The following is a 24,370-nucleotide window of genomic DNA, read 5'->3' on the forward strand; positions in this document are numbered from 1 at the left end:
CTGTTCCAATACTCTCTCTCTCTCTCCTTTCCCTCTCTCTCTCTCTCTCTCTCTCTCTCTCTCTCTCTCTCTCTCTCTCTCTCTCTCTCTCTCTCTCTCTCTCTCTCTCTCTCTCTCTCTCTCTCTCTTTTCCAAGTCTCAGCAATCTCTTGCAATCCGACTTCAGCATGCACCTAATCACGCAAAGTCTCCCTTCTGTCTACCACAATCACCAAGTCCCATTTTCTGTCATTGCCAGTCATTTTTTGCGGCCTCATCACACAGCGTCACTTCCCCTTCTTCTGAGCACCTTTCTGCTGTAGTGTTTTAAATTAGTGTTTACTTATCTATTGCTGCTATAAAAAAAACAATCCACATGTATACACTTATAAAATCACATCCCAGTGCCATTTCATTGATGTAGCTTCTTTATTATGAAAATGTTAATGTATTCTTCTGGAAAGTGCAGGAATGACTCTTTTCTCTTTTTTTTGGTCAAAGTAAACTCATTTTGATTTGAAAACCAGCATGAATGCATTGTTAATTATTATGTCATATACACACTTTGGATAAGATTTCACTTACTGACCAGACATTCATTTTGAATATAAACAGTCTTGATTCCTGGGTATAATAAAACGTGTGCAGGTCGATGACACACATACATGGTAGAAAAGTAATCTTTACCAATTACATTTTTTTTTTTAAATGACTGGGTCATTTATGCACTGCTGAGCTTCAGCCCCAGGCTCTTGACACTTGCCAAGTCATTTCAAAGTGCATGCGAGTCAAGGATAACAAGGGGTATGTCCCCTGTGTCATAAGTGATTATAAAGGTTTGATGGAAATGTAATGCAGTGATGTTAGTTGGAAAAATTACAGCCCTATAATGGGTTACAAAATAACTGTTTCTTTAAATTCCCATCGAAGATTGAGCAATTCTGTAATGTATGCTCATTGCTTACCACAAGTCACTTAGTTGGTAATAAGATTGGCATTTTCTTTCCGTCTTCTCAGGGACTTGTTATCCCTCCGGTGTTGTTTTTTACTTGTTCGTCCCGTTTTCTTTACTGAGCATCGTGCATGGTGCCTCGCCTCAGTCGTTGGGGAAATACAGCAGAATTGCCGTATTATAGACACAGCTGCTTGTCTTTATTTTCAGTTCCCTCCGAGAGTCTTGCAGAATAGCATATCTCTTGTAGATCAGGAAAAGTATTTCTATTACATTTGGGTCTCAGAGAAATCCCTGTGTGTGCGGAGATGGCAGCGTCCACAGTGATTGCTATGATGATTAGGTTCATTTTTGTCAGTCACGTTTTTTTTTTTTTTTTTGCAAATTTATGACGCTCCAGAGTTGAGTTGAAGCTCTTTCGGTCCGGACAAAGTTTTTAGCTTTTTTTTTTTACTTCTTTTGTTCATGTGTGGTTCAAACAGCACCTATCCTGTGATGGGGTACTTGTAGAGTCTGTAGGTTTGGACAGGTGAAGTACGGAGCGGGCAGGAAACACGTGGCTATCCCATTGGAGGCAAACGGCAGTGTGGGCCCGTAGAAAACTTCCTCTTTCCCCTCTGTGCTCAGATCCAGCACCTGGGAAGAGGACATGTACACATTGATATATATATAGTTTTCGACAGGTATATTAGCACATTATTAGACTGGAATATTGAATACTGTTGGTAAAGGCATTCATGAAACCTTTAGGGTAAATTCTAATCACTTTGGTGACTTCTCATGGAGTGCCATCAAAAGGTCAAAGTTTCAATTGGGCCAATGTTTAGCTTTATGACAAGCCTCATCAGTGACTCAGCTTACATTACACATAGCTAACTCTCAAAGCTACACCCTTCTGCAAATCTGTCATGGATTTTTCTACGAAAGGCTACTGATCTTCCCTACGTGTAGTAATCACACTACAAGGTACTTGCCGGGTTGCCAAGGTTGTTTTCTGTAAAATCAGGGGTCGCCATGTATTTAATATTGCATACTTTTCAATAACTTTTTTTTGTTCGCCAGATCCTGAAATTCCTCTCAAATCAAAGATGGCGCTGTCCATGTTGAACTTCCAGTCTACATGGACACAGCCATCTTTTTGAGAAGGAATGTCCTGTACAATCATCTTTAGGCTCGGCTTTGCTTTGTATTTTCCGCTCATTAGCAAACACACTAACTAACATATGAACATGGTAAGCATTATACACCCGCTTAGCATCAGCATGCTAGCATTGGCTATGTGATTATATTGAGTTAACCAGTATTCCAAAGTAAGAATTTAGTTATAAAGCACCTAAGGACAGACAAGGTGACCAGTGGTAATACATATGTTCATACATAACAGCACTGCTGGTCTTGTATGTTAATGGTCACTTTAGCATTTTCACAGAAAAAATATACATGTTATTTTAGCCTCTGCCACCTCAAACAAAGTCCCCAAACTCTTACAGTACATTTTTCAACCTCTTTTAAATAAATACAAAGTCAGGTTGGGCGTTCAATTAAGGACACTTTAAGTCCATTACAACGTCCAGTTACCAAGCGGGATTGAAAAGACAGAATAGCCCATGCCTACTGTTGCCAGCTATGCAAACAATCCCTACAACCGTCATTCATGCATTTACACAGTGGTGAAGGAGGAAATAAAGTGGTAAATGGACTGCACTTACAAAGCACTTTCCTACCATAACAGAGAAAGCGCTTTTTAATTTGCCTCTCGTTCAACTATTCACACAAGCGCCCACACACAGGTGCTGGACTGACCACAGGGAGAGACTTCAGAATCAGGAGCAGTGCCTTTCTTAAATTACACTTGAGCGTACAGCTACAATCTTGCACAAGAAAAGCGTGCAAGGACTATGACAAGTGGGGGATGAGGAAAGACATATACTTTACATGAGGGAAAGAGGTATTTCATTCTTCCCCATTATTTCTATTCCAAGGGAAAATCGATACCATATTTTACATTAAATACTTTACATTTCTTTTATCTTCAGTATTCAATTCTATTTTAATTGGAAGCTCTCTGACCATCCTCTTCTTAGCTATACATCCTTTGTTTTAATGCTAGAATTGATATTTGTCACACTATATAACTTTGGTTGGTACATTACCTAATACAAAAGGTTGTATGATAGAATCACCATTCTCCAAAACCAGTATTTTTGTCTGTTTCCAACCAATCAGGTTGGATTCTTGGACAATGCCAAAATATTTGAAAGTGATCGCTCTAACAATGTCCACATTCTGGTCTGCCATTTTAACAAATACTTGCTTCCCAGGAGAAATCCTTCCACTCACCAGAACTGAGAGCAGTGGATTGAATTGTATACATGTTCAACAGTGTTTCCTTTTAAGTAGTTATGTCTGCTTCCTTTTCAAATTGAACTTTACCATAACAAAGTTAGCGTTTGTATGCATGTTCACGTGCTTGATACCAATTCAGATGAGAGGAGGATGCCTTAGCATGTGTATGTTGGGAAATAGATCAGGCAGTTTACAGCAGAACACTATGTATTACTTTGCTCAAACACTTAAAGACAGCATTAAAGTAGTTAAACATTGTTATACACCTTACTTACTTACAGACATCTTCAATGCTGCTTTTTAAAATATTTGTATTTTATTCATCACGTTTATTCTTTATGTGTAGGTTTAGGCTGATAGAAATAAAAACAGTCTCAGCCCTGGCCCATTGTTTGAGTGTTCAAGATGTATGGTCTAATTCAATTCAAAGGCTATCTTTAATGTACTTCACTATACACACTGAGTTCTGAAGTGTCACAACTGTTTTCTGAGACTAAATCTATAATCTCTCTCCGCCCACCTGAATGCACGCCAGAGGCTCGTTGGTCCAAATGGAGTATCCTCCCACCACATAGATCCTGTCATCATGGACCGCAACACCGGACTCATTCTGACCTGGGGAGAACAGAGCAGACACAATGCTTCACTGTGCCAGGCAGAGCAGAGGGCATTCTGACATTATGACTCCCCCCCCCCTCAGGGAGGCAGGGGAGGGAGATAAATAGAGAAAAGTTGTGCCAAGGGCGGGAGGCAAGATTGAGCTTTGGTTCTCTTTCCCGTGACTTTGGATAGAAAAGATCCTAGAACAATAAAGGAAAGTCATACAGGAGTACAGAGGGAGGGAGGAAATAGCAAGGTCACTTGAACTTTAAACCCTGTAAGCCCTCTTTGAAGACTGCAAAGTGAAATGAGAGAATGTGAACACATCCTATAGTACGTAAAAGATCAATAGTGCATAAAGTATATACAGTAGGTCCATGATGGAGGAGGGGGTACTCCATCCCACCTCCACCAGCCTCTTGGCTTCACACTATGAAGCATGCCCGCAGGTCCATATATGGGTTTTCATTGTATATCATCATACCGCCTACTCAGGGAACACTTAAGCGTTATGTTTTTTATCTAATGAGAGGAGGTTAAAGCAGATTTACTCAGCCTATGATTGCATCACTGCAATTAAACATACAAGTCTCACCTATAGCCAACTATTTTCACTGTAATGTCCACCTACTTTTATTGTAGGCCTAATGTGCACCTATGTTTCTGTCTAGCAGCATTATAGGGAGAGTCAGTGATTCTGGTGAATGCTTGTTGGCAAAATCACTTTTTGTCAAAACCAGTGAATATCTCCTCACGATCTGCTACATATTGTCCCTACTGTGTGTGGGCATTTTGCTAGCTATGGTAGGCCCCACCCCTTTCTTTGTATACCAGTTTACAGAGCCTACGCTGTGTATTAACACCAGCTTTTTGAAGTGGTTTTGACAACAATCGTTCTCCAGAATCGCTAACTCCACCTTTAAAAGGAAAGAAGACAGTGTTGCACACTAGATGGTGGACCAGTCGGGTAGCCATACTTATCAACTGATCAATCATCTATCTCCAGTCCACATCTTGTAAGTGTATGCACCGTTATATACTGTATGTGTGTGTTTTTCTTTTACTTTGCCCACCCGTGAGCAGGCTGAAGGAGCAGCGTGTCCACTGGTCCAGATCCATGTTGTAGGAGTCTATGTGTCTGACTAGGATGCGGTCGTTGTTGTAGTCCAGGTCGTTCCCTCCCAGCACATACAGCTGGGCCCTCACCGCCGCCATCACATGGTACACCCTCCTCTGTAACATGGAACTGCGGGATAACCATTGGTCCTAGAGAGAGGTAGTACAGGGAGAGAGGGAGAAACAGAGGGGAGGGGGTGGGAGAGAGAAGGTAGGATGAATAAGAAGATTAATATTTAAGCATATCCATGCATGGGTAATTGATGTATGCTCAGTGCTAGATAAATAACGTGACACCGGAGCTCTGGTTTGTACTAATGACTTCCCTCCCTATTTTCTAATCATATGTTTCAGCCACTCCATTTTACACCGAGAATCTCCCTGCTCATTTCACTAAGTGTGTCGGAAGCTTATTTTGTGTCAGTGTGTGTGTCTGTGTGTATGTGTGTTTGATTGAGGCAAAGAATGAGAGAGAGTGTGTGTGTGTGTGTGTGTGTGTGTGTGTGTCTGTCTGCTGGGAGCTGACGGGTGGCCATCTGTTGAGGGTAGAGTGGGTGGGGGGTTGCTGTTGCTCTGGCAGGTGAATGTAGATTCATGGTGAATACAAATGAGACTCATTTCTCCTCCTCTCTTTTCGCTCGCTCCCTTCTTCGTTTCCCTCGCTTCCAAGCCTAGCCGACGTTGTAGAAACACAGACCCGTATGGATGTGCACCTTGGACATACACACACACACACACACACACACACACACACACACACACACACACACACACACACACACACACACACACACACAAGCTGCATACCTTCGTAACATATACGGCCTCGCCAAGAGCATGCATTCTTCAACAGCTGGCTCATATACATACACAAACAGAGACGGCTACCTCACTGCATTCCACCACAGTCAGCTCTGTGTGAGCAATGCAAATACAGAATTCACATTTAATTCAGTTCTTTCTGATGTAAGATGCACTAGAAAGGGCAACTAAATCAATGTATGTGTAACATATGATTGCTCACTTTGTATTTAGGATAACATATTGAAACCTTGTAGAGGCAATATCGGTATAATTGATTGTTGTTCTACCTACGAACATGGATCATTAACTAAGTATGTATAACATACTTAACTGCAGATCATTTTCTAAAGAATCGACTTTGGTCTGCTGTTTTCCTATTTCCCACCGTGCCATTGGTTTCCATTACCTTCCATATGGTGTGAAAATCAATTAGTGACACTTGACACCTGCCTGTTGTGTAATCCATCAGAGTGAACACAATGTCTGCATGACGTTATCTGAAAAAAAGCCATTAATTCAACCCTGGGGCTGCTCAAATGTCCATTCGTTTTCAGAGGTATTCACGGCGTCACCTCACAAGAATATGGTCACAGTATATTTACCGCAAAAATGAATGCAGAACAACCATTAACCGTCAAGTCAAGGCAGTTGTTTGCTTATAAAGCCCCAAACACAACTATGTCCAAGAAGGCTCTACAAGCTGATTTCTAGAGGAAACACTCTTTCCTTACCACCTTATAAAGATACTTCCACTTTCACAATGCAGAGATAGTTTTCCCACTATGGACAGACATGCAATCAGACACTTTGTACAGCACATAGCTGTGTGTACACAGTAGATTTGAAAAAACAGTGGTAAAATTACAATATGAAGAATCCTAAATTAAAGTAAAACATTTCTTTGGTTTTTAACATCAGTTACACAGCGCTTTAGGTCTGACCACTGACTGTGAGGAACCAAATTAACATGAAAGATTATGTGGAGGGGAAAGCAGCCTTAAAGACTCAACACTACAGAAAGCACACTTAACATCAAGCGTTGTCCTGCTCCACGTTTAGACCATGATTGAGGCCACTGTTCAAAACACCTTGGTTCTGATGATGACTTTTTTTTTCTTAGTGCAAAAAGTGTTACTAGAGTTGCTAACCCTTTCCGTATAGAAATGAATGAAAACCAAGCCCAACGAGCTGTAAGCACAACACTGACATTGATACAGTACTTTATAAAGCTGATGTGACAGACATGGTCGCAAACAGTTACCTGTACACATCCAGCAGACACCTTACAACATTAACCTTGATTTGAAGCCAAGGTTCTCAAGCATGTATGGTGTCACAATCACTATTTAATGGACACACAATATCTCAGTTACCTGTTCTGGGTCATACACCATCAGTCGGTTCTGGTACTGAGCTGTGTTTGTCACCCCACCTGTAACACAAAGGAACAGCACATTTCGCTAAGAGTAAAAGATTTTGGTACAAATGTGCATAAAGCCATGCCTATGTGAACTCCATGTCTATAGTGTGTCTGTGCATGTTGTGTAGAATCCCAGTAAGTGTAATGCATACAGTATGTTAGAGTCTGTGAATATCTTGACTAGTCCTTCATTATGTCTGTACAGTATATACCTGAGACCCAGAGCAGGTTGTCAGCCACACAGCCGGCGTGGCAGGACAGGGAGCGGTCGAAGGGCTGGACAAACATCCACTTGTTCCTCTTGGGGCAGTAGCGCTCCACAGAGGGCAGCACCTGCCTCAGCTCATTCCTACCCCCCACCGCGTACAGGTACTGGCCCAGAGCGCCCAGGACAAAGTGTTCTCTGCAGGCCTTCATGGGGGCGATCTCAGTCCAACAGTTGCCCCGGGGGTCGTATCGACACGCGGTCCTTACCGCACACGTCCTGCCGGTGGCGTGCTCCACCTCTCCTCCCACCACAAACAGAAAGTTGCCCATCACGGCCACACAGTGGTGGCTGCGCCCGGTGGACATGGGGGCCAGTTCACTCCAGTTTGATCCGCCAGCCACCCGTACGTGCTCCTGGGCTGCCGGGTTGAAGTAGCGTAGCTCCTTGACGCGGCTCACCTCCCTCTTCCTCCCTCCAGCGATGTAGAGGGTGAGCGACTGGAAGCGAGGCCTGGTGCGGCCCGACTGGCAGAGGGGCTGGGCGAAGGTGGCATGGTGGTAGTCCAGGGCCTCCTCCACCAGGGAGGCAGCAGTGGGGCTGGACTGGACCAGAGGGTGGCCCAGGGACAGGTGGTGCAGTGTGGGCACGTCCATCAGGCCGTAGCGCACGTGCTGGAGCAGATCCTCCGTGTACTGGTAGCGACAGTCGTGTTCCAGCCACAGGACCACCAACTACAGGCGGATGGAGCAGAAGTGTGAGAACTGTGTCAAATAAAGTCATATAGCCGATAATAAAAATTCACTATTACCGTATGGGGCCGGTTAACTCATAAGAATAATAAATGTCTGCTTAGGGGTTCATCATTGAAAAATACAATATTCACCATTTTGATTTGGCATAACATTGGTACATGCCTGTAAGTTATTGTAATTTATTTTGTCCCCTATTATGCAAAATGTTCTTGTTTATTTATTTCTAACATTACCATGGGTCTCCTGTGTGCCTAGAGACTCCGAAAGAATGAGAAAAAAGCAACTCTGTCTTTCACTCCAACTACACCTTTCTGAAATCTTGTGTTCAAAAACCCCCAGTCGAATTTCTCTCCCCATATGACGTCATAAAGTTTTTTGGACACTACACCATTAAAAGAGTTTCTAGTCGAATCCCAAATTACAATTTTGAACCTGAAAATTATTATGACATGTTACCTTTAATGTACAATTTAATGCCTGTATAAAAACCATTGTTTCAATGAAACATGGTTAAATTGGGGTACAGCGTTTTAAATTATATGTGCTTTGCTAATTCTCACAGTCCCTAAAAAGAGTAGTGAGATGCAGGAAGAAGAGGATGAGAACCCAGAGAAGAGAGAAGTGAAGAGAAAAGTGAGTGAGTGACAGAAAGCATTAGGAGAGCATGTGAGAAAAACTGCTGTAGGACTGCTAATCACAATTATGTCTCTAGACACCCACAGGCTGTCATGGCAAAACTGGGGCGAGTCGGCAATGCATCAATATTCGCCAACAGACACACACAAGTACTTATTAATCAGCGGCATTCAATACGCAGACTGTAAATATCCATGGGCACGCTCCTTTGTCTAACGCAGGCCGACTGCTGGGATCTAATTGAACTTGAGAGCGGTGGAAGGTTATTTAGTTGCGACGAGGTGTTGATGTGTGCGAGATGGCCCGAGATCAGCGATACCATTATCAGGAAAACAAAGTGTTTTTTTTTTTACCATTATAGGTGCATGGATGGAGAACATACTGCAGTAGGATAAAGGTAGCTGTCTGGGGCATTGGAGAACGGGAACATATTTTGAGACAAGGATGCCTGTGGATAAATCAGAAGTCTAAACATAGCTTTTTGTGTACGATTAATATAATACAAATACTCAGTGTGTATCAACCAGCCTATTTCCTTTATTATTTTACCGCTTTCAATCCACTCTGAAGGTGTGCATATGCAACCAACATTCATGCCTGGATTGTCTTTTTGTATTATCTGTGCCACTCTCCTGTCTCAACCTCCCTTTCTCTATCGTTCAACCCGCCTCTCTCCTCCTCATTGCTCTGAGGTGACAGTATGCATGTGTTCCTGCGTGTGTGTGTGTGTGTGTGTGTGCGTGTGTGTGTGTGTGCGCGTGTGTGTGTGTGTGTGTGTGTGTGTGTGCATGTGCATGTGCAGTTCGGCAGCCGACTGTGAAGGTCACGCTGCATCACACAACTTCCTCAGGGCACGGAATAAATCAACTCCTTCTCCCTTCTTCCCCTCCGCACTGAAAGGGAAAGTGTGTGTGTGTGTGTGTGTGTGTGTGTGTGTGTGTGTGTGTGTGTGTGTGTGTGTGTGTGTGTGTGCGTGCGTGCGTGTGTGAAAAGGAGAGAGAGGAAGATCACAAAAGGGGAGTTACAGAAAGGCAGAGCAAGGGATGGCAAGAAAGAAGAGAAGAGAGAGGAGGAAAAAAACTAAAAACAAAGGCAGGGAAAATGTGATTTCCAGAGCACGAGAGAAAACTCAGAGTGACAATGATTGACGGCCAAGCTATATCGGTCCACTATTGGGGCGCAGACACCCGTCAATCCCACCAACACCACCACCCTTTCGGACGACGGCCCCCGCTTTTGCCGCTAGCTTCCTTCTGATGCCCAAATTAACCTTCTGGGCGAAGTGAAGGAGGCCTAGAGCAGCCTAATCAGAGGCTGATTATGGCGGCGGCGGCTGGCTAAAGGGTCAGGGTAATTGTGCCATCAGAGGCCTGATTGTTTTCAATCAGACGGGCGGCCCGAGTGACAGCTGGGGGATTGGGAGCCCTGATGGAGCCGCGGTGGGCCTAATCAGAGAAGAGAAGGGGAAGAGAGAGACGGAGAGGGAGAGAGAGAGAGAGAGATCGGATAGGGGGGAGGGGGGGGCTGATTGGTGCAAATGAACAGTCAAAACAGTAAGTCCCAACCACGCGCTGCCGCTTTGCAGCAGTTCACACCGCAGTACGCATACTAACGTGCACACTCACATGAATGCACATCGCCCATGTGTACACAGTCAGAAACAATCCTTCCTATTGCATATCCCAATTAATATAGAAACACAGTAAGAGATGCAGATGGCATTGTTACATTTTGTTGTTTAGTAGTCTGTGTGTGTCTTGTATATGTGTGTGTGTGTGTGTGTGTGTGTGTGTGTGTGTGTGTGTGTGTGTGTGTGTGTGTGTGTGTGTGTGTGTGTGTGTGTGTGTGTGTGTGTGTGTGTGTGTGTGTGTGCATGGGTGCATGCGCGTGTGAGTGCCCGTGTGCGTGTTTTGTCTTATGCAGAATCCTTTGGTCCCAAGATGCAATGTGTTCACATTTACAAGCTGAGATGATTGTTGTTTTACTTTTCATCAAATTATTTAGCCTGGCAAGACCAACCTGATCCCCAGATCAGTCTGGCCTTAATCCAATCTCCGTTGGGAGGAGTCCAGTCACAAAATGACTGGGCCAATCTTGCTAAGCTAACAAATATAACCATTGCACTACACTTTGACATGTTCATACTGCATTCTGTGCCTCTACCTGCATGGGAAACCAATGGCCCAACACACACACACACACACACACACACACACACACACACACACACACACACACACACACACACACACACACACACACACACACACACACAGTTCCATCACCTTCCATATCTCCTCCTCACTGAGGGAGGTGAGGCGGTCGCTCTTGAGCACCTCCCTGAGGAGGCGGTAGGGTAGCTGCAGGGCCTCGTCCTGCCGGCTGTGGCTGAGCTCAGACAGATGCTCCACCAGGAAGCCCACCACAGCCTCCTCTAGGGCGGGCAGGTGGAACAGGTCGGCCACGCGGTAAAGCTCCAGATAGTTCACACTGCTCAGCTCCTGACGGGGTAGGATACATAGATATACAAATGTTTGAATGCACAAAGTCCCCAGCAATGTTCTCTAGGAACATACAAACAGCAAAACGATGACAACCTTCAGAAATTATAAATTTGTGAGAATTAAGGCTATTGTGAATTTATGAAAGATTCCATGATGTTTCTTATTTCACCCCATATCCATCATTTTCTTAGATTACACCATATTAACACATTATTTATGTTTCTTTTAGCTCATGTTTAACCGTTGGATATACTCACATGACTTATCTCTGTTACACATAGGATGTGTGTATGTAAACATAAGCCTAATTAACATTTTGTAAACATCACTGTAGGTTGATTTCAGTTTCATATTGAAATAACAACATTACAGATGCCCAATGCAAAGACAGAGAGAAGAAAGGGGTGGACAACAAATGAAAATGAGACCCGACTAGTGGAATTAGACTGCCATCTTCTGGCTGTCTTTCAGAACATACAGTACATGCAACTTGCTTCCTATTCGCCTGTTCAACCTGGAATAAAGTTATGGATGAACCAATCAGAGGTTTTAATTTAGATATTTTACACTGAAATTTCTGTTTCACTCTTACTATCGCTACTTTACCATGTGTGGTGTATGTAGGAGAAGTATGGAGTGTGTATTTAATTTTTTTAAATCTCAAAATGAGTTATCAGAATCAATACACAAATTAAAATAAAGGCAATCTTCACATTTTCAAGTTACATTTATACAAATAGCAACAGTGTATATGGCCGGTAAAGTGTGTCATTACTATGATTTCAAATGAAGGAATCACAGCGCCTCACACATCAAGTGTAATATCGATCAGCTATTCAATACTCTGAATACGGCAGAATCAATCATATTGGCAGTGGACTAGTATAGGCTATCGAATTAAGGTCATTTGTCCTCCTTCATGCAATCTAACCACAAACCAAATAAAACAGTTGGCTGACATGCGCCCTGCAAACAAGGAGGTTAGCAGGTTAGAATATGTAAAAACAGGAAACTCAATGACCCACTTGCTGCTCAATCTATAGTGAGACATGGGCTGGTCACTACAAATCAATGGAGATGAGGCAACCACCAGGTGGCACATTGGAGCTGAGTCTGCTATTAGTGATGTAGTGCTAAGGACTCAGTATGTATTCACATACATGTATAACCATGCTTTAAAGTACTATTATTTGAGGATAATTGCTTGATTAAGTCTCTGAAATGCTGTAAAAAAAAATTAAAATGTATGTCTGCATTTAATATGTACAATGTGTTAAAACTTGTCACTGGCTAAATTGTAATGAGATGAACTTTTTTGTAACATGATACTAATGTCTGTGTTTGTTTGTATATACGTATTGTTTTTTAATAAAGTTCTATAATAAAATATCTATATTATGTAATGAAGCATGAACACCCTTGTTGCGATACTGTGCTACAACAACCTCTAGCTGATGTGTCTTCTTGTCTAGGAGCTCTTTGGCTGCGTACCCAGAGGACAGTAAGGCTGGCTTTGCCTCTGTTCCAACAGATCCATCTTACTGTAGTGTAGAAGGTGACATACATGAAACAAGTAGCAGAGCGGCCCAGCTCTCAGGAGGTCTGCACACAGGCACCTTGACTGACAAGCAGCCAGCCCCACTGAAAGGTCCTGGAGTCAAATCAATACTGGCTCAAGGGTTTCTGTTGTCCAACTGACTCTTTGACCTTTAGCCTCCACGTGTAGGATACACACACTAGACTAGTGATTACAGGTAGACTGGACACTGTTAAATTTGATTGTTGAAGTCACTTTTCTTAGTGCAGGAATTTATTGTACATATATATAGTATAGTTGTTTGTGCAAAGTGCAAAGTCTCTATCTGTAGGCTAAATGTAAAGCTAGAGGGAGAATACATTTAGCTGAGCTCAGGATTTCCAGGATTTGTCTAAAGTTAAACAAGAAAATGAGAAATTGACCTCAGCTCCTTTGAAGCCTAGTCTTTTACTCTTCCAAGGGTAACACGATGAAGTCGCTGAGTCAGTATTTTTGCCATAGTAAAATTACACCACGTTCCATTACAGAGACAGAGCCAATTCAGAGACTCCTGGTCCATGCTGTTGTATTTTGTTTCTAGTGCGGCTGAGAATTGGATTCTGATATTAATAAAATGAAGGCGAGAAATAAGTAATACTATAAAAGATATGCCACTTCAAGTTAAGTTGCCCATTTGTAAATGTCCTTGCTATCCCCTAATCCAATCAGCTCGACACACCTTGAACAACTCCATGATATTACAGGATTTCTATTAACCTGACGGGATGTAGTGTGAAGGTGTCATTCCTCTGATTCCTGTTATTATGCCTCCAGCTCACAAAGTGCTGTGTGTGTGTGTGTGCGTGCATGTGTGCATGCATGCGTGCGTGTAATGTGTGTGTGTGTTTGTGTGTGCGTGCATGCGTGCGTGCGTGCGTGCTTGCGTGCGTGCGTGTAATGTGTGTGTGTGTGTGTGTTTGTGCGTGCTTGTGTGCGTGTAATGTGAGTGTGTGTGTGTGTGTGTGCGTGTGTGTGTGTGTGTGTGTGTGTGTGTGTGTGTGTGTGTGTGTGTGTGTGTGTGTGTGTGTGTGTGTGTGTGTGTGTGTGTGTGTGTGTGTGTGTGTGTGTGTGCATGTGTGTACCTGGATGAGGTAGTGGGAGCAGAGGCTGAGGAGCTCCAGCAGCTGAAGGTGGCTTCCTGCAGACAGGACGTCTTGGATCACGGCCGGCTCCAGCAGGATCTGTCCACAGGGGAAACACAAGGTCATTGGGTCAGATTTAGTTTACATTGTTTCACTGTTCCAGTTTCACTGTAGTTGGTTATCAGACTTACTGACTTAAAAGCACACAAGATGTCTTTAAAAAAAACTGCTTGTTGAGCTTGTTTTCCTAATGTTCATACTGTATGGTTTTATCTATTTTGGCGGGTCTTTCCATAACCATGTTAGTTCCAGTCTGATTATACAGTATGTATACTGTATATGTTTTCAATAAACCCCTCAACTCATTTCCGGAATGAAAATGAAGCTTTGTGTTTTTTTTAAATGTGTTTAGGGCCCGTAGAGACCACCTAGAGAAGTCAGTCAGTTGGGATGCAGCTTTGGTCCGGACTGAAATATCTATATCTATTAGATGGATTGACATGACATTCATGGCAGGTTCAAGTCAACTGACTTTGGTGATCCCGCTTGTCCTCTATTGCTACCAGGAGGATGTTGTTTATTTATGTATTTATTTAGTTAATTATTTTAGTGAAATGTCCCAGCAACTGTTGGATGGACTGAAATAACTAATATCTCTGGGGGTCGCTGTGGCTTTTCATCTCTATATCTAGGTCAACATTATAATTTGTTAATTAAGACTGTAAACATGGTTAACATTATACCTGCTTCATACAGCCTCAAAGAGCAGCTAGCTTGGTTGTCGGCTCTCAGTCCTGTTTATTCACTGTATGTATCAGCATAGCAGGTCCCCTTTCTTGTTTGGCCTCATGCTGAGAATGCAGCCTTCTCTCCAGCCTATTTAAGAGAGTTTTATGGTGATGATTCTGCCAAAATGTGTCCTGTAGAGCTGGAATGATCATACCCACCCACATGCTTACAACATAAAACTGTACAGCACAGCCAACTCACGCGGTGCTCTCAGGAGCAGAGCCAGGTATCATGTGCCGTATGGAGGGCAGACTGCTCCTTTGAGTGTCTATTCTGAGAACCATAACAAAAACCACATGGAGCTAAGTATTCCATTAATCATTGGAGTAATAGCCCAATCAGAAGAAGAAAAAATGCCCAGTGCCATCTCACCCACTCCAAATGCAATTTGGTTTGGTTTAAAAGGGCATGGAAAAAACCCTTTGATAATCCATCCAGCTGCACTGCCCTACATAGCCACAGAGGCGAGACTGCATCAGTACTGAAAGTGAGAAAAAGGTGACTTCACCATTTATCTCTTTTGCCTTGCGCTGTTGTTGATGCAGTCGTGGGCTGAGTATTATTCGGCAGCACTCATGGATGTCAGTCTTTCTACAATGTCTAAGATTTTTCAAATCCAGAAATCTCATCTGGATTTAACTGATCTAACTTGACATGTATTACCTTCTTCAGGTGCATATTTGTAGAAAAAATAAATTTTCCTCAGCATACACACATTAATTGACCACTTCAGCATGCATGTAAAACCTTCATTGGAAGTCATCGAGCAATTTGTTTACGATAGAATAATTTCACTGTAACTAACACCACAGGAAATCTCAGCAAGCTTTGCTGCTAGATTTGTTTTCTTCCTCTCTGTAATTAACTGCATCTGCACATCATTGATCACAGTAGGGTTTCCTGGCAGCCATGGGCAGGGGTCCAGTTTACCATCAGCACAATCTATGAGTTTCAATAAGCGTACAGCGTGCTCAAAAGCTGCAATTAGTCATTCTTTGCTTCCATCTTTTAAGATCTGGAAACACTGAGCCTCAGTAAGAGAACAACGAACAATCTAAGAGGAAAAGCCTAAAACACCTATTTCACCACTTATTACGTAAGCACACAATCAAAAGCCCTATTTGTTTTCTTGGTCTTTTGACTCATTGCCTGGCAGGGAACAGCTGCAGTAGAGGCAAGGGAGGCAACCCAAAATAATAACTGTAATAACTGAAAGTGAACGCTCTTCATATCCTGCTTTCCTCTCCACTCCAGAGGCAGACTGCAGTTAGAGCACTTTCAACCCCACACAGCACCAGTCACCTCTCTAAGGCGGGGGCTGGTTCAGTGTGGGAGTACGGACAGTTCCTGTACAAACCATCATTTATTGCAATTGTTGGTTGCAGGCCTTCACCTTGAGGAAAACAGAAAATGAAAGCCAATTTGCCCGTTGACATAGAAAAAGTACGTTTCCCAGTATTCGACCCTTGCAGGCTCACGTCCCTTCTCTCTCAACTCAGAAAAACAGAAGATTGATGGTGGAAAAATGTCATGACTGTGGGCGATTAAACAATGGAGGATGTTTCCAAAGTTTGATGCATTAAAACGCTATTAAAAAAATCAGATTGAAAATAAATGATCATTAATATTATAAAACTTAGTTAAAAACATACCATTTGACAGGAGTGTGCGGGCGTGGCAACAGTCATTATTTTTATAGAACATTCAGGATTGGTTCAAAATACTTGAACCAGAGCATAGCTCGCCTAATCTAAACCAAATTTCTATAAAGTTTATCAAACTAAAATGACAATATCTTTAATGTGGATTGATAAACATGCCTAACTCATTCCAGATGCTTATCATCGTGCAACTAACTCCCCTAATCACATAGTTGGAGGGATATTGTGGATTTGAGTTTACAGGGGCTTTACAATTCCATTTTAGCTCCAAACTGACTCCCAGTCCAAGAGCATCCTGTGTGGCAGCATGTGTCCTCACTCGGGCTGCTGGGCCTATGACATGTGGCGGAAGGATTTTTTAGTGGGTGATTATCTACGGTGTGGGGATAAGCATATTGCCCTCATCTCATCTGCTATCATCTCCTCTGGTGCAGACGGGAGCTGAGCCAACCAGAGCATGGACGGCTTGCGAGCCTGCTGTTGACCTACTTATGCGGACTAACCCACTCGCTCTTTGCTCATTTCCACTGTGGAAATAAAATTAGGAGTAATTACAAAGTTCCCGGCCCTCTCTGTGCACTGCGTAAGCCACCGGGGAGGCTTATTGGATCGAGCATCGACGCTGGAACTATGGCACTAACAAGGTCAAGGAGGGCTATTAGAAATGATCACACACCCGATGGAGTAAGAAGAGAACAACAAAGGCTCTGTAAACAGGCATGTTGCTAGCTATGGTGTGCACCTATGTTTACATACCCTTTGTTTACATGCCAGTTTACAGAGCCTATGCCGTGAATTAACACTGGATTTTCTTTGTTGGGGCACACACAGTACGGTCAGATAGACATCGTGAGGAGATATTCACTGATTCTGATAAAAAGGTAATTTTGACAACAAGCGTTCTCCAGAATCACTGACTCCACCTTTAATATGGAAACCTAAGACTGTGTTCTCTACTTCTGCTTTCTTGCATTTCATTCTGTTTCTTATTTAAATCCCACAGCAAGCAACTATCAGAGAGTGTGTCCGGTGTGGGTCAAATCTGACAAATGACCTGCACACTCCTGGATAACACTTTATCCAAGGGCATGCTGCAGTGCGCTGCTGCTGTTGAGATTAAAGTGGTAATCTGCAAATGCCCTGCTTTGATTTATTTTGGTGACATATTTGGCATGGGTGAAAACTAGCCTAACTCCTGTCTAAAAGTACGATTATGGTAAGTAGTAAGCTAAGTACTTGACTTTTTTTTTCAAGCAAGTTTATAATTACCTTCAACTGCATTTTAGAGGGATATGCAGGACTTTTTTTTTCTGCTAATACAATCTCTAGTCACTGGTTGGTAGATTGAGTTCTTACATGCACTACATTATAAAATATGAATCACTGTTCTATGAAACAACAGGCAATATACAGAGTAGTTCAAATTAGCCAGCATCTAGATTGCCATTATACTTACGCATGAATGCATCCACAATAATCGCATAATAGAATATGATGAAACACAGTGAGGGAAAGGGGCTATACTGCTCAAAGAGACTCGCTGCCAGTGCTGGAAAAAAGCGAGTTGGATTATCTTAGCTTGTTCTATGCTGAAGGTGCTTCTTTTTGTGTGATGCCCATTTCATCATGTGTATTGAAATAATTGTGCTCATATTACCTCTGTACTATTACCTTTCACAACATTTTGAATGCATGGCTCTGAGTAAGACAATTTGTACTTTCCTTTTACTCAAGTAAATAATAATAATAGTAAATTAGATTTATATAGCGCCTTCCATGAAATCCAAGGGTCTGAGTCATTCTTCCACCACTGCTATGAAGTGGTTTGTAGGCGTACTCCAGTGTTATTTCAACAGCCTGGGATGTAGGCTACTGCAAAGCCTTTTCCTAAGACTTTCTGTGGATCATGACATCTTAAAGTTTCCGTAAGCTATGCCTTTATTTCTTTTGACTTTTTCGACTGTAGTGGCTAAAGCTCACCGAGACTCACCTGTCCAGTGTAGGCGAAGTCCAGAGCGTGCTTCAGTCCAACGTCGGTCACTCCTTGCAGAGTCACTTCGTCTGCCTCACTCTCCACCATGCACAAGCTGAACATAGCCTTAAGACACACAGCAAGAACACAGTCATATTAGTCATATTCTAGCTGGCATTTTCTGCACTTGGTTCCAAACAGAAAAAAAAAACAATAACAAAGATGAGCAAAGGGGACACTGGTCATTAAAAAAAATGACCAATGATCACATATAGCACAGAAGTACAGCCGGGAGGTCGTTCTTTCTCTCCTTAACTGTGGACTCTGTTCCATCTGCAAGTTGTTACAGCATGTACAGACGTCATTTGTTTTTGTTTGTGACGTGTACATCCTCAAAAAAACAGCATCCTAGTTAATCAGAACCTGCCAGACAGGACAGTCCTTCTGTATTGATGTACCTGCTCCAGCCCCAGAGGTCAGCTGTAATAAATAGCCCAATCAGTACTTTCTGTTATGCAGCCTCTCTATCTTTACACTTCCTCTGTCACACGCACACACACACACACACAGACACACACACACACACACACACACACACACACACACACACACACACACACACACACACACACACACACAGGCAGCGTCTGAAGCCTGGCCCTGCTGTGCATGAGTCCAGCTTGCTGCCCGCTAATCAAAGCTATTGACTGCTGTCACACCATGAGGGGATGACAGAGCCATCGATCAGGGCCAACTAGCAGCACTGTGGAAGTTACAGTAAGCAGGAAAGGTGGGTGAAGGGTTAATGGTGATGGACATGTTTTTGCACTGTATATTTCTTCTGGACCATAAAGTGACCAACAGACAATACCAAATTGTGTTTGGGAAAGTAATCCCAGCTGCTGTAGACCATTTATTTCCCCACAGAGTTCCTTTGCATTGTGATCTAGCAGCTCAATTGTATTTCCCCATATCTTTTTAATCACAGCAGTGCAGTCACTCGGCACTCTCTCTGCTCAGAGATTGGTGGTGTGTCACAGCAGTCTGAGTCTGTTGGGCCCTCTGGCTGGTCAGTTAGCGTGACATCTCCTTCTGTTACGAAAGCAGGGTTCATTCCTCCCATAAACCGCATCCAGTTCTCCCTGATTCATTAGCGCCCATGATCTTTGACCAGGCACTGACCACTCCCCCCCCCCCTCCTCCTCTGGCAGACAGCCCCCTCTGTATTGGGATGTGGTGATGTATGACAGAGGGTGGACTTGAGGCCGAGCTGAGCTTTAACTAAGGCTTCTTGCACGTCCCTCCCCAGCACTCTGTCTTGTTGATTCACCAACCGCGCTAATTAAAAATCCACCGGTCCACTGAGCACAGGAAGACCTGTGGCTAAACATGTGGCGTCATGGAGGCTCAGCAGTGGTCAGTGTTAGGGCTGCACAATATACTATATCCAAAATGCATTGTTATCGCAATCTCAACATCTGAGGTATATATACGTACTGTATATCACAAAGACTGCTTGAATTGCAATAAATGGGAGCCTATTCCATGTGCCATGCACTCACACTCTGCAAGTCAATAGATTTGGCTAATTAAATGTAGCCTAACAGAACATTTTTCAAAGGGGGACATGAAGGGGGGCATGAATAGTTTTGTTTATGTGATCAATAAATAACCATGTTGTTGATATGGATTTATGTGTTTCATTATGCATATGCATAAGCTACTTACTGTCTAGGATCTATGATGTCAGCGAACTCAAAGCAGAAATACATTAACAATGTATATAAAAGTATTTGTGATACCATCATGGCAATATTTAATGTTATGGCATATATATCGCATGTTTTCCTGATATCATGGAGTCCTATTCAGTAGGTTCATGAGTGTAAAACACAGAACACTGAACACAGAGGCATGGGCAGAAAGTCAAAATGCAATACATGTTAAAGGGAAACTGCACACGTTGCATGTTTGCTTCCATGTTAGCGTGTGAGGTTGATTAAGGGCAGAGCTGTTAGCCTCCAGCGTTAATGCATGCTGACTTTGGTGGAAGAGCCGGGGGAGAGCTGCTGTTGACCGATGGCTCCTCTGACTTGGTTTATAGATCCAGTGTCGAGACGCATTGAGCCACCGAGCCACCGCTCACTGCAGTCCTTTAATACGACTGCTGCAGTGGGGGATGCAGCGCTGCAGTTAGCCTGACCTGCCAGCACAATTCATGTGTGTCTGCTGCTTGTTGTGATCACACCACAGAGGGCTTGTGACTCCCTCACACGCACCAAGTGAAACATTACAATGCTCACTTAGGTTGTTTACATGTCTGAGTGAACTGTCTCCGAGGGCCTGTATCTATATTCACAGGCAGTTATGTCACGGAAATCATGATATCTTACATGGAAAAGCTCCAGGCTCTGCTCTCTCCTATATTTAAAAGACAAGAGCAGATGGTTTTCGACTGTGGCTGCTGGCGTTTTGTGCCAATACGCTGAAATGTTCTTCCCAATTATCTTAATACTTGGTTGTCTTACAGGGGTGAATGGTTATTTTGTAGAAATGTTCTTAGAAAAACCACAGCTGGACTGTGACACAGCCTTCAGAGATGCTACTAGCTGAACCGATTATATTCTGGTATGTTTGTGTGTGGTCTTGATCATGATGTTGCATGATGTTGCATGAATTAGTTGAATTAAGTACTTTCAAAGGGGTACTTGAACTAAGGCTTCCCTTATTCAGGCTAAAATGTTATCAGGCTGGAATCACATTATGAAAATGTTCTCTTGTTTTGAATACAAGATGTGCAGAAAGACAAAATCATGATCATATGTTGGGCCGAGTGCTGCTCATTTGGTTGCACTTCTATGACTTTAGCGTTTCAGCACTGTTAGTGATATCACAGTACTGCACTCCATGCTTCATTGTTGTTGTTACACAGTTAGTAACACCAGCGGAACCAAGCCAATGATGTGTGCAAAATTAGTATATTAAGTTGTTGTGTATAAGGAGCCCTGCTTAATGGCAACAAGTGCTAGTTAACTTTCATTTGTTTTCCAAGTCCGTACCTAGTACCTTCATTATATCTAATTCTAGCCAGCAACATTATGTTAGCTGAATTATTCTACTTTAAAAATGAAGTTTGGCAAAAACATTCTCATAATGTAGATTACTGATGTGGTCATTTTGCACTCAATGGTTTTAATATATTCTAAGTGAATGCACTTATCTACCTACACTTACTGTATGTATCACTGGGCTATCCTTACTTTTTTTAGTGGGCCTATTCTAGTGACAGATAAACAACATAATGTCACAGTTAATTGTCATAATAATTGTATCAACATTTTTCATCATCCACCTGACAAAAGGAGTCTACGAGCCTTCACCATGATCAAGCTAACTCTGGGTAAGCCTGCCCGTATTTGAAGATTGATGCTCAGGGGATTTATTGCTATGACAACAGCTACAGATAACACAGGGCCCTTCATTTTAATCAGCTACTAGTGTATTCTGGACTAATTCTATATTACCCATATGTCTCATTTTAAACGCTAAAAATTAAAGTCAGTGAGATAAATGTGTAGGTTTTTATTCCTGCACATTTCCTAAAAAAAAATATTAATTTGAGATGTGGAACTGAATAACTTAAAGGGGAATGTAATACAGACAATTGTACACCAAATGTCCCTTTGTGGATAAATGTACTGTATGCCAATAAAGCTATATTAGAAGAAATAGAGGAGTGATCTTCTATAAGTCAGACGCTCAAAGCGCTGTACCTGTACGGTTCATCATAAACTAACATTGTCTTTTACAGAGGTTAAAGCAATAACAGAGTCATTTGTAGCAAGCACACGTTGTACAGTACATGGAGCGTGAAGTGCTTCTCTGAGACAATAACAGCTTTTGAAACGAGTTCTCGCCTGACTGCAGGGGCTAGCAGACATTATTTCTCGGTATACCAAAGAAAGCCAGGAGAGATTTACTGTGTGTGTGTGTGTGTGTGTGTGTGTGTGTGTGTGTGTGTGTGTGTGTGTGTGTGTGTGTGTGTGTGTGTGTGTGTGGAGGGGGGCTTTTTTGCCTAGGGTGTTGTGGCATGCTGGTGCGAATGAGCTGTCCAAAAGTCTCAGCGATTGTGAGGCCATTGGAAAAAGGCGGCTGACTCATTCAGGCCAAGTCTCAGGTATTTATTTAAACACAATGGCTCACGTCCGGCGATGCTAGATAATGTGTTATAATCGCTGCTACTTGTGACAGGGAGAGAGATAAAACTCAATCGCTTTTCTCTTCAAGTCATTCAGACAACAAAACCGAAGTTAAAGGAATAGGCTACTTAAAAAAAAATATTTTTACATTGTTGCCTCACTCTGGGGTTCAATACAAGACAACAGAAACGATTCCTGTGCGTGCATTATTGAAGAAGAAATGGGCAAAGCTTGCTCATCGCTAAAAAGCTCATCACAAATAATGGTAAGGCAAGGCAAGGCAATTTTATTTATAGAGCACATTTCAGGCACAGAAATACAATAGAAAGTATTGGCCCTTTCTCCACTGACAATCAAAAAATACACTTTACAACATCACTAAACGGTCCAGCGTGCTTGTCAGGACTTGTTCATTTACCATTTGTATGTGCACACCACTGCTGATGTGCTCGTCAACCAAACCAAACGTCTGTGTTTACGAGTAGATGCAAGCGCACTGTGCGGTTTCCTTCTGGTATGTATTTGAGTGTAAAAATAACATTACAGTTTTTTACGATTGCTAAACCACAGTGGGCACAACTGGAGCGACATGTGCAAAACTCTAACAACAGTATGCAGAGAAGCGGTTCATTCGGACCAAACTGTAGCTCGTTTTTCATTGCTTAAACACAATTTTCAAAACTCTAGACACCTATCTCATGGCTTAACCACAGCCTGCACAACACTGTGGATTTCCAGCACTTTTTTCAAATGCTAACACACTGCTGCCACAACTGTAGACCACACATTCAAAACAGAATGAATGCCTAGTGCATTTCAAACACTGCGTATTGCAATTTCAACTGAAACGCTACAGTAAGATGTCTTGTTTTAGACGTGTTAGTGAACATATATACAGTATAAAGGGAAATGGAACAATGAAGACATGTTGATGGAGGGAGAAGAGTGGCAGTGAGAGTGTGTATGTGTGGAGGAAGACCTAGAAGACATAGAGCTGTAATGTCTGATGAAATACAGTAAGGGCTACACTGATAGACCCTGTTGTGAATCATGGTTGCTCATTGAGAGAGGCAGGGTTGAGAGTGCAACCCAATCTGCAAAAATCGAAATTTGCATCTGTAATACGAATATTCCAGCAAACAAACAGCTTAGAGTTGCATCCTTACAGTAAATGACAACATTAGAGGAATTGATTTCTGTATTTACAATGATAGAATATTTACACAGATACATACTACATTTGGAAATGTTTTCAATAAAATATACAAAATGTGAAGCAAACTGCTGATTTAAATTTATTTTAGTTTTCCTAAAAAAACTGGTAAGTTATAAAATAAACAATTTCATGTAAAATAATTTCACCCTTTCATCAAAGAAAATATTACGTAATTTGTGTGAAATAACTCAAATTATTCAAACTGTAAATATTAAAAGTTTGTAATTTGTGTATTGGGGTTTGATGCTAGTGTTTATACTGTGAGCATGTTCTGAGTGACAGTGTGTGTTATCTCAATGAGGCTGGTTTATAGTGTTTGCTGCACTGAACCTGTTTTGCAGGTGAAGTGAACTGTTCAGCTCAAGTGACTGTTGGTAGTGCAGACTGTAGTTTGAGTTTTGCACATTGAGCTACAGTTGTGCCCACCGTGGGTTAGCAATAAAAAAAAACTGTAAGTGCAAAAAATATAGAGCGCAACATAAGGTGATGAATAAACAAGTCGCAACAAGCACACGGGACCCTTCAGTGATATTGATGTAGATATTAAAGTTTATCTCC

General features: G+C 42.3%; 1 protein-coding gene across 4 annotated transcripts in view; it reads right to left on the minus strand.

Annotated features, from left to right (window-relative positions):
- Positions 1 to 409: 409 nt before the first annotated feature.
- The window catches only part of klhl32 (kelch-like family member 32), a 29,488-nt gene continuing 5,527 nt past the window's right edge, over positions 410 to 24,370 (minus strand). For 2 of the 4 annotated variants that reach the window (XM_080039292.1, XM_080039291.1), the window contains exons 4-11: positions 18,416 to 18,523; positions 13,976 to 14,074; positions 11,099 to 11,314; positions 7,430 to 8,156; positions 7,171 to 7,229; positions 4,951 to 5,143; positions 3,798 to 3,892; positions 410 to 1,567 (exon numbers count right to left, since the gene is read on the minus strand). In XM_080039292.1, coding sequence (XP_079895418.1) covers positions 1,406 to 1,567; positions 3,798 to 3,892; positions 4,951 to 5,143; positions 7,171 to 7,229; positions 7,430 to 8,156; positions 11,099 to 11,314; positions 13,976 to 14,074; positions 18,416 to 18,523 — 1,659 coding nt within the window. In that variant the 3' untranslated portion in view covers positions 410 to 1,405. Of the gene's footprint in view, positions 1,568 to 3,797; positions 3,893 to 4,941; positions 5,144 to 7,170; positions 7,230 to 7,429; positions 8,157 to 11,098; positions 11,315 to 13,975; positions 14,075 to 18,415; positions 18,524 to 24,370 lie in introns of all 4 variants that reach the window. The other 2 variants (XM_080039290.1, XM_080039289.1) reach the window with 1 other exon arrangement.

Source organism: Ammodytes marinus, assembly GCF_949987685.1.
Source record: "Ammodytes marinus genome assembly, chromosome: 13".
In the NCBI taxonomy this organism is placed as follows: domain Eukaryota; kingdom Metazoa; phylum Chordata; class Actinopteri; order Uranoscopiformes; family Ammodytidae; genus Ammodytes; species Ammodytes marinus.